General features: G+C 36.3%; 1 protein-coding gene across 1 annotated transcript; it reads left to right on the forward strand.

Moving 5' to 3' along the window:
• On the forward strand, window positions 1-966 carry LOC119826221 (olfactory receptor 52N4). The gene has a single exon (XM_038347348.1). It carries the CDS (start codon window positions 1-3, stop codon window positions 964-966), a length of 966 nt encoding a protein of 321 aa, XP_038203276.1.
• Window positions 967-11,222: the final 10,256 nt, after the last annotated feature.

Consider the following 11,222-nt stretch of genomic DNA (forward strand, 5'->3'; position numbering starts at 1 on the left):
ATGTCAGTGCAGAATAACACAGATCTGAGACCAGCTTCCTTCGTTCTGAATGGGATCCCAGGCCTGGAAGACATGCACGTCTGGATTTCCTTCCCGTTCTGTTCCATGTATGCAGTGGCTATGGTGGGGAACTGTGGACTCCTCTACCTCATCTTCTTTGAGGACTCCTTGCACAGACCCATGTACTACTTTTTAGCAATGCTTTCTATAACGGACCTTGTCATGTGCTCTAGTACGATCCCTAAAGCCCTCTGCATCTTCTGGTTTCATCTTAAGGAAATCGGATTTGATGACTGTCTTGTCCAGATGTTCTTCATCCATACCTTCACAGGGATGGAGTCTGGGGTGCTCATGCTCATGGCTCTGGACCGCTATGTAGCCATCTGCTACCCACTGCGTTACTCCACCATCCTCACCAATCCTATCATTGCCAAGGTTGGGTTTGCCACCTTCCTAAGGGGGGTGCTGCTAATTATCCCATTCATGTTTCTCACTAAGCGCTTGCCCTACTGCAGAGGCAATATAATAAATCATACCTACTGTGACCACATGTCTGTAGCCAAGTTGTCTTGTGGCAACGTCAAGGTGAATGCCATTTATGGTCTGATGGTCGCCCTCCTGATTGGGGGCTTTGACATCCTGTGTATCACTGTCTCCTACACCATGATCCTGAGGGCAGTGGTCAGCCTGTCCTCCACAGACGCTCGGCAGAAGGCCTTCAGCACCTGCACGGCCCACATCTGCGCCATCGTTTTCTCCTACAGCCCAGCCTTCTTTTCTTTCTTTTCTCACCGCTTTGGGGGCCACACCATTCCTCCATCTTGCCACATCATTGTGGCTAATATTTATCTGCTTTTGCCTCCCACTATGAACCCTGTTGTCTATGGAGTGAAAACCAAGCAGATACGAGACTGTGTTATTAGGATTCTTTCAGGGTCTAAGGATTCCAAAAGCCACAGCATATAAATATGCTTTGCCAGAGGGACAGAGAAGAATTACATTGAATTGCCTGTTAAGGCAGAAGCTGATAAAAAAAAATCCTGGTAGATGTACTTTCTTTCCCTTCCTTGCTTCCTTCCTTCCTTGCTTCCTTCCTTCCTTCCTACCTTTCTTTCTATTTAATTTTTTGAGGCAGGGTTTCTCTGTGTAACAGCCCTGGCTGTCCTGGAATTAGCTGAAGTAGATCAGGCTGGACTTGAACTCACAGAGATCCTGCTGTCTCTGCCTCCTATGTGTACCCACTGCCCAGCAGCTTCTCACTCTTTTGAAAAACTAATCTAATGGATAGACCAGGTTTCATTTGATGAAGCCCAGTGAAAAATGAATAGAGCATGTTTGCAAAGAGTAGCTTTAAGGTATTTGCAAACTTCTGCTTCTTCTGGAATATGTATGTATGTATGTATGTATGTATTTGTGTATGTATGTACAAAGATACAAAATACTCATTTCTTCAAGTGCTTCTTTCTTCCTGAAAAAGGTAGGGATATTTCCCATAAAGTCATGAATATTATGCACTTTAAATAGCTAGACATCTCCATAGGCTCTTATTAAGCTCGCTAGGTTTCTCCCATTCAAGCCACTGGAATAATTAATTCAAAAAGAGAAACTGACCATCCCATTTCCTTCAAGAGGACCTTAAAGAGCTTGCAGTCTAGAAAGAAAGAGAATTCTCTGAACCACATATAAAAAATTTATATATTTTCTTCTAGAAACATCATATGAGAAACAATCAAATTGTATTTTTAAATTTTATCAGATCGTGAATACAATAAAATTAAATGTTTCTCTAATATTTAAAGATTCTATTAAATTAATAAAAATAGTACAGAGAAATAGTATTTTTATATTTAATGTTTCATTAGCTGAGCTGATTTTACAAGGAATACAGAGCAAACACAATTTTTATTCTTATCTTTCTCTGTTCAGGAGTCAAGAAAACACATTTTGTTCTCAAATTAATGATGTACAGTCATCAAGTTTCAGTCATTCATTCCATAAGTCCTTTTGTACTGTATCACATTTAATGACCCGGGAGATGACACCATCTTTACAATAGGTGCTGTAGACTATTACCAAGGTCCACAGCTAGTCAACACACAGAATAAGTGTCTATAGGGTGTCCAGTCCCAACTGATGTAACCAGATTGTAGCTTATACACCTAAGGCTCAGGGAAAACAATGGACGCTGGGGTGGGAAGATTATAAGAACTGGAGGATCAGGGCACTTGCTACTAGATATTACTTTCTAGACTCAACAGGGAAGTTGCATTCATGTAACCCTAACAGTGTGGTTGCTTAAAACAAAATCTTTCTAATGTAAACACCAGTGGGCATTCCTGTGTGAATGGGGCAAGTTTCACAAGGCCATATCCCAAATGAAGAATTACTAGAAGCCAATGGTTTCTGAGATAGGAGAGTAAGTTTCTCCCAGGAGCCATCCCCATAATAGGTTATATAATACCAACTGGTTAGCCCTAAAACATGTATATAATCAGCAACATTAAGTGAGTTTGATAGATGTGATATATATATTCATATATATGTATATATATATGCATGCACACACACATATATATACTATATGCATACATGCACCCACATATGTTTTATATGTAACAATAATTAAAGAAGAGATCATGGATTTGAGATATGATGGGGAGAAAGAGAGGAGTTGGAGAGGAGGTAGAGAGGAATGGAAATTATGTAAATAAAGCACTACTATATGAAATTCTTAAAAGAATAAAAATTATTTTAAAACTTTGTGGTTGGGTTATGGCTTATTGGATAAAGTGCTTGTCATGTAATCATAAGAATCCTGAGACTCAGAACTAATGTGAAATAGCTAAAAGGGATGGCATGGGCTTGTAATCTCAGCATTCAGGAGCTGGAAAGAGGAGGCTCTTCATGACTGGCTAGGCAGATAATAGTCTAATTGCTACATCCATAGATCACCACATCTCTCAACCCTCATCAAAGAAATTACTTGCAGTAAAGGGAAACTAATTCAGGTGCTGTATTAATTAATTAACTGGTCACTAAACAGGGAAGGAGAAACTGTGGAGTGCTCAGCCCTAAATGGAAAAGAATGTATATTATCTCATTCCTATACTCGCCCACAAGTCTCAGGGGTTTTCATGGGTGATGGTGTGGAAAGATTGCAAGAAAGACACACTGCAGGGCAGATACACACATCAACTCACGGACACCGTCATAGCACATGTAAGACCTATGCAAACTCAAACCAGATGAGTGTCAGCATGGATGGGGATATAGGCGTACAGTCCACCATGAGCAGCTATTGAAATCTGATGACTTGCAGAAGAGAGTCAGCTTTCTTTGAACTGGCAGGCCACCACAATGCAGTGCAAGCCGCATTCCCAAGAGTAATTGGGCAGCATGAAGTAGACTTGATGCTGTTTGTTTGCTTGTTTAAAATACATATATAAAAAAAGAAATCTCAAAGTTAAGTGGGTTGGGAGATGAGGGTGAAAGGGGTGGATCTGAGAGCAGTGGGGGAAAGTTTTTACAGCCACCAGATGCAAGGATTTTCTACATGAAATACACTAAACCCATGCAAAAAGTTAATTTCAGTTGTCTTTATTATTCTGAAAGTTGAAACAATCCATATGCTCATCCAGTGTTGAGGGATAAATAAAATTGATGATTATCAGTACCTACCAGAGGTTACTCAGTCATAAAGAAATGATAGATTGATACTTGCAATAATGTGCTAGACACAAAATTAAATACTGCATAATGCCATTTATAGTAAATATTATGAATAAATAAGTTATTGAAACAGAAGTCAAATTAACATTTTTTTAATTTATTTTTATTTGATGTTCATTGGTGTGCACGTGTCTGTGTGAGGGTGTCAGAAACCCTGGAACTGGAGTGAACCACCATGTGGGTGCTGGGAAGTCAACCTAGATCCTCAGGAAGAGTAGCCAGTGCTCTTAATCACTGAGTCATCTCTTCAGCCCTAAAATTAATGTTTTCTGAGGCAAAGAGAAGGGGTAATAACAATGATCATTTACAACTGTCACGTTTCCACTTGAGGTACTAGGAATACTTTTGGGCTGTGGTGATAGTTGCCCACCACAGAGTACACTAAGAGTCTGAATTAGGTACATCAAAGAACTAAATGCCCAACACAGTTTTCTGTGAGTACCACCATTGTAAAACGATGCATGGTAAATATGTTTTAAAATATGGAGGCTGGATAGTTGGCTCAGCGGTTAAAAGCACTGGCTGTTTCTGAAGAGAACACCCACAGGGCAGCTTATGACCTTCTGCAGCTCCAGTTCTAAGGAATCCAGCTCCCTTTTCTGACTGCCTTGGGTGCCAGGCACAAGAACAGTACATTTATATATAGGCAAGCAAAACAATACAGATGAAATAAAAATAAATTATTCTTAAAAACATTTTCTTTACATGATTTTTAATTTTTTCTAGCAAAATAAAAGAAGCTATATAAGAAAATAAAATTATTCCTGTTTTAATAATGTGTCATTGAAGCTTCTACTAAGATCTATAATTTATGTTTATTAAACTGAATAGTAGAGTAGGACACATGATAGATGGATCACAGATGTGCATTGACTGGAAAAAGATAACTTATGCATCCTATAACAAGGTTGATTTTTATCTCCTTTGAAATACATTTACATTTTCCCAGACTTATAAAAATATGTAACATTATTTATATCTTTAAAGAAATATAAAATTAAAATCTACTATTGATTTAATATTGCAACTCTCACCATTGCCATCATTACCAAAAGATTTAGCATTTAAATATTTATAATTTCATATGTATGCATACTCTTAAGTTTTTGATAAAACTTTAACAATGCTTTCATATTCACCCACAACTCCACTGTACCAAACCCAGAACCTACATTGTCTTTTTTTTTAAATAGTTCTTAGCCTGACTTGGGAAATACTGACAGTTCGATGGTATAAATGTAAATATAGATAAGTAAAATGAATATAAATAAGATAACATACAGATGTGTAGCTATCTGTGGTGGAAACATTCTACACTAATTGCCTTCATCTTATTCCTGTCCCAGTTGTATTGCTTTCTCCTTCACTTGTCTTATTTGTCTAGGTGAGACTTCAAGTAATCATACTGAAGAAAAGGAGGGCGAGCAACATTCTTGTCTTGTGCCTGACTTCGGTGGAAATGCTTTGAGTTTTTATCCATTTAGCAAGTTGTTCCTTGTGGGTTAGTTGTATGTTGTGTTTATGATATTGAGCTTGTCCCTGTATTCCTAGATTCTCAGGACTTTTATTATTAAGGGGTGAAGGATTTTGTCAGAAACCTTTTCTGGATATAATGAAACAATTATGTGGTTTCTGTTTTTCAGTCTATTTTACGGGGCAGATTTCATTTACTGATTTATGTATGTTTACACATTCCTGCACTTCTGAGATAAAGGTGACTTGATCTTTTTGACAGTTTTTTAAATTCAGTTTTCAAGTGTTTTAGAGAGAATTTTTGCTTCCATGTTCATGAGAGATACTATGCACCAGAATGTCTAACGAAGAAGGAACCACAACTTTGTAATTAATGCTACGATACCTACTTTTTAATAAAATAGCTTCCATTCATTTTTTCCCTCTTACTTGTACAAGTCAATAAAGTATTTATCATCCATCCACACTTTCACCTCCTCCCATGATACTGCTTCTTATACCAATGTTTCTTTCCTAATGTTCTTAAATATTCCCTTGGGATATGTAACACAGATTTTCTTTTAAAGACTGAGTACAGTAGTGGTTATCAAGGTGTTTAGAAGCCAAGGGCCATGCATCAGCCTGTGCTAGAGGGCAGTGACTTTTCCTGTTCAACAAGACCCTGAATATTGGAAACCACGTTGCCTTGATCTCGGTGATTGGCTGCACAGAAACTGGGTATTAAAGGCACACAATGGTGGTAGGAGGGTGGGGCAGGACAGTTTTTAAGTATCATGATACAGTGAAAAGAGGCTTCAGTTGCCCACGAATAGGCTATATTGTCCTCAGAAATAGTTTTGATTCACTCACTATCTTGATAGTAGAAGTGTTAGGAGGAATATGGGCTCTTAATTCCCTGATCCATAATTCAGTTAAATTTCTATGCTGATTACAAGTATTTATATATTTACCCTAAACATGTAGAATTAATTGGTTCTGCTAAAATGAAAGTCTTGTATAAATCACCCAAGGAGAAATGGTAGAAAGAAAACTGAAGAATTGCCTTTGATCATTCAGAGTGCTGCTATATCTGACCTGACTTCCTCTTGTTTCTTAAAAGAGCATAGCTTTTTTTTTTTATTGACAGAAGACTCATTTACGATGCTTAATTTTTTCTGATGACACTAGAGGAACCTGGTTATTATGAAGATATAACTGCAGATATTAAAGATGCCTACTGAGGAAGTGCATTATTGCTTATACTGTGTAACAGAATAAACATCATGTGGTATTTGAATTACAGTTTGATTTTGTTTTTAAGGTAGGGTCTTGATCTGTAACTCAGGTTGTTCTGGAACTCACTATGACTCGTTGAACTCATGGCAATCCCCCTGCTTTGGCTTCCCATGTATTATAAGTGTGAGCCACCACATCTGGAGAGTAGTACCTTGTAAGTGATTATATCCATGTATTAATGTTACTGTTTCAATATATCTGTCCATACTAAAAACAGCATGAGGAAATTCTTTATAAGAGAAATTAAATTGTGATACACTGGAATTTATTTTGGTAAATGTATTTTGTGGTCATTACGTATTACTTAGACCTTTACAGTTCTCTTGCTGAATTTGGCAAATGTGCTCAGAATGAGATTTAAAGTTGTAACAATTTACTCTTGGTAATTAAAACTATAGTACAAATATGCATAATAGCTTGGTAGATGCTATGAAAAATACTCCTTAGGCACACATATCAGAAATACATTTTATATTTTTGGTTCGTGAATCTCTATGCTTTTTCTAATTTCAGGATTGGCTTCTATTGTACAGTTTCTACACACAGACTAGTCACAGACATTATGGAACAATGAGTTATGATATTCTCTATGCAACAACTTGTGACTACATATGTTCATGGAAATGAGTTTAATCTTTGTTTTCCAGCAATTAATTATATATGTGTATATCCTAGGTACATGTATATACAGGCATATGCACACACACACACATACTTGCAGTTTTTATTTCATTAATAATATCTGTTAAGGTGTTCTAAAACTATATGCAAGTGTGAAGCACACATTTAACGGTCTGACAAAAAGACATAATGCCATTTTGGTTTACAAGGAAATACAAATTTTATATTGTTGATTGATATTGTTCTTCTGATAAAACTACAAATCTAAAGTCTTTTTAGCCTTATTATTGTTTGCTTAAGAAAATCAATGACAAAATATAAATTTTAGATACAGCAAGGACCTGATTATGTGATTTAAGTGACTTCTCCATTTAGAAATCTGTGTGCTGTCAAGGTGAGGAGGAATATTGTTAAGAATTTTAATCAAATCTAGAGATGAGTCAGTGCAGTGTATTAGCTGGAATTGTGCTACACCAACCACATTCTGCTTCTTGATCTAGCTTTTTCTTGTTTTTATTTCTATATTACCTGAAGTTAACTTACCTCTAACTTGGGGTATAATTTCACTATTGCAATATGTTTTTCATTTATCTATATTTTAAAGATAATTTTAATTCTTATGCACCTTATTTATATTGTTAAAAAACTAACTGAAATATGATCAGTTTGTAGTACTAATTAAATAATTTATTTTGAAAGGAACATTTAAATTAGTTCAAATAATTTTCCCATTTGTGGGCAGTTTTTCTTTTTTCTCTAATTGTTATGAGCTTTGGAAAAATATTATGTTTTTGCTTATTTATGAGGTAGGAATTATACTTTTATGGTGACTCATTTTGTGTTTTACATACAACAGTGTTAGATTTAAGTTTAATGATGTCAAGTTCAAAATAGTCGTTAATCTGGCCTCCCATTCACATATATGTTTACATCTAATAGATATCATGTAACTTGCTGTATACTAGAGACAGAAAAAGGTAAAGAAGTGGTGATAGAATGAAGACTTTTAAATTTATAAGCAATCCTAAAATGTAAGAAGACTTTATAAACCACAGTTAATATTTCAAACTGAGGTTGATCACTTTAATGCTTTACTAAAAAGTATTAGGTGAGGAACTGTGTGTTACCCAAGACAGAGCTGAATGTTTGTAGAGTAGGTAAAGTTTAAGGAGGGTTTGTTGGTGGCAACAGGACCTAAACGGAAATACTTTACAAACATACCAGTGTGACATGAGTAGACAGTATGCATCAACCAGGAAGAATCCTCTGCCCCACTCCACTAGACAAGATCATAATCACACTCAGATCTAAGAACAAAAAAACTTGCCTTGTTTTTTTCCAAAAATTTTCTAAGGCTTTATAATATTCTAAGAATGTATATTTTGAAGAACACTATTATGAACATGTACATAGGACAACACTGACTCTCACAAAGGCTAGTCTGTGCCTTCAGTGCAAAACAGGGAGGTGGGGAGAAAAAGCCAGTAATAAATGATCAAATACCAAGTCATCCATGAATACAACACTAAGTAACCACTGTGTTGACTGGACGTTTATTCTGAGAAACTTTAAGAAATATTACAAGCAAATAGAGATCAGCTGCAACCCAAGACAAATAAGGGATGAGGCATTTGACAAACTGGAGAGTTTGACATCCTCTGGTCCCTCCACTGTTCCAATAACATAAGCATCCAGTTCAACACACACTGCTGTGGGATTAAGATCAGTGAGATCCTCCTGGAAAAAATGAAGGCTCTTAGAAAAAGATACATGAAAAGTGTAATTAAAGAAGTCTCCAGTAGAGTAAGGTTCCTATGTATGAACCCCTAGCAAATAATACATGTTCATGAGATTCCCTTATTACAGGGAGCTTCTAGATTTCTGCAGCCTCTTAAGCATAAACCCATCATCAAGGTATAACCTTAGGTATAAAGTAATCAATAAATCATCTGATATTAGGAAGATTTGATAACTAATATAGAAGAAACAAGTCATAAAAATAAATAAAACCAACTTGGGAACGATAAGAAATCTGTGAAGTACACACACATTCTACAACAGTGTGATGGCCAGTTTTGTCATCGTGACGAGACAGAATCTTTTGGCAGTCAAATATTTGGGCATGTCTGTGAGGGAGCTTCTAGACAGAAAATACATACTCTGAATGTGGGTGACAGCATTCCATGTCCTGGAGCTCCAGAATAAATAGAAGAAAATAAGCAGAGAATGCATGGTCATCCTTTTGTGATTTCTGACTGCAAAAGCAATGTGATTTGCTGTCTCATAAGCCAACTGCCATGCCTTCCCTGCCATGACAGACTGAATCTATCCCCTCCATCTGTATGGCAAAATAAACTTTTCCTTCCTTCCTTCCTTCCTTCCTTCCTTCCTTCCTTCCTTCCTTCCTTCCTTCCTTAAGTTGCTTTGTTGGCTGGGGGGGGGGGGTATTTGATCACAAAATGAGAAAGGCAAATTATATGCTTGCATATTTATTGCCAGATTCACAAGAGGTGGTGGGTTAAGTTTTGCCATTAATGCTTGAAGAAGCCTCATCTATACATGACTGCCATTTACTCAGTTAAAAATGGCAGGCTACAAAAAATATTGCTGAAATAATAATGAGGAACAAGTCTGTAAACACATATAAAGGTCTCAGTACAGTACCTGCTACATAGTAAGCATAAATATGATCCACTATTTAAAAATAAGAAAAAAAAAGAGAATGAATTCCAAACATATCTATCATATCATGGTGAGATGATACCAAACAAACTTTTCCTTAAGAACATATGAAATTGAGACAGGCACGATGGAGCATGTCTGTAATTCTAGCCATTTAGAGGCCAAAGATAGGAAGATCAGGAGTTCAAGGTTATTCTCAGCTTCATAGTAAATTTGAAACTAGCCTGAGATATATGAAACCTACTCTTAAAAAAAGAAAAAAACAGAAAAAGAAAAAACCCTCAAAAAATCAAAAGGAAACAAAATAATCAAACAGCAATGATTCTAGTTGTGAACGTTTATGTAAGATATAGCACTAACAGTGAAAAAGAACAAAGCAATCTATTGCCTTTGCTCATGGTTATCCTGAACCTGATGGTAAGACCCTATTGCTGAAAACTCCTCAATCCAAGCTCACAGACATGGCAAAATAAAGGTGGAAATGACCTGACATTGCTCCTCTACCAGAATGTGAACAGCAATTAATACAGAGGCAAGTGGTCAGAGGGCAAAGAATGAGAAACGTGGTGTTTTCAGACCTAAAGGGGATATCTGTATTATAGTCATTCCCCTCATGGCTTGGAGAATGTTGTAGCTACAGGACAGAAATGTTGTAAGAGCCAAATTGGGAGGGTTGTTATGAAACAACGTCTTTTAGAAATGACAAGGTCATGGGCTTCATGAACTCACAGTATCTTGCACTAGACCAAGGAAACCAAAATTTCAGCATAGATAATGAAGTCTCACTCCTAGATGAAGAGATTCATAGATAAAGGACTACCAGAGTAGGAAGACTGAGTGCTCTTTAGGCAAGTGTCCATACTCCAGTGGATAATGCTACTCCATTCACTTACAGGAATTACTGGCAACACTCAATGGGTTGTGAAAAGTATCCAAGCTGAGAGTGGCTTTGGCAAGTGGATTCTGAGAGGACTTATGGGAGAGCAGAACATAGATATGACTAAAATACATTTTGTGTGTATGTGTAAAATTCTCAACACATCAAAAGTTCATAACTATAAACCTTTATCCTTCTCCTTTCTTATTTTAAAAATAATGATGATAAAAGAAGGCACTTAGTGATTGATAAAAAACATATGCACAGAATTAATGGACAAATCAATACATTGACAAACAACAAGTTACTAGTTTAGGATATATATTTTGTATGGGAATTGAATCCAAAGGCTATAGCATGCTCCACCAATGAACTATATTCTTGGCTTTAAATTTTTATTTATTTAATTAGCTGTTTGGTAATAAAATGACTACTTAACAAATAAAGAAGAGAGATGAGAACTTATCTTTCTCATTTGTCCTAATCTTGGAAGGTTAGACTGTCAAACACAAACAATTAAAAATCCAGACTTCATTAGTCTTTTGGAGAAGATTCCAACCTCATC

The sequence above is a fragment of the Arvicola amphibius genome, chromosome 1 (assembly GCF_903992535.2).
Source record: "Arvicola amphibius chromosome 1, mArvAmp1.2, whole genome shotgun sequence".
In the NCBI taxonomy this organism is placed as follows: domain Eukaryota; kingdom Metazoa; phylum Chordata; class Mammalia; order Rodentia; family Cricetidae; genus Arvicola; species Arvicola amphibius.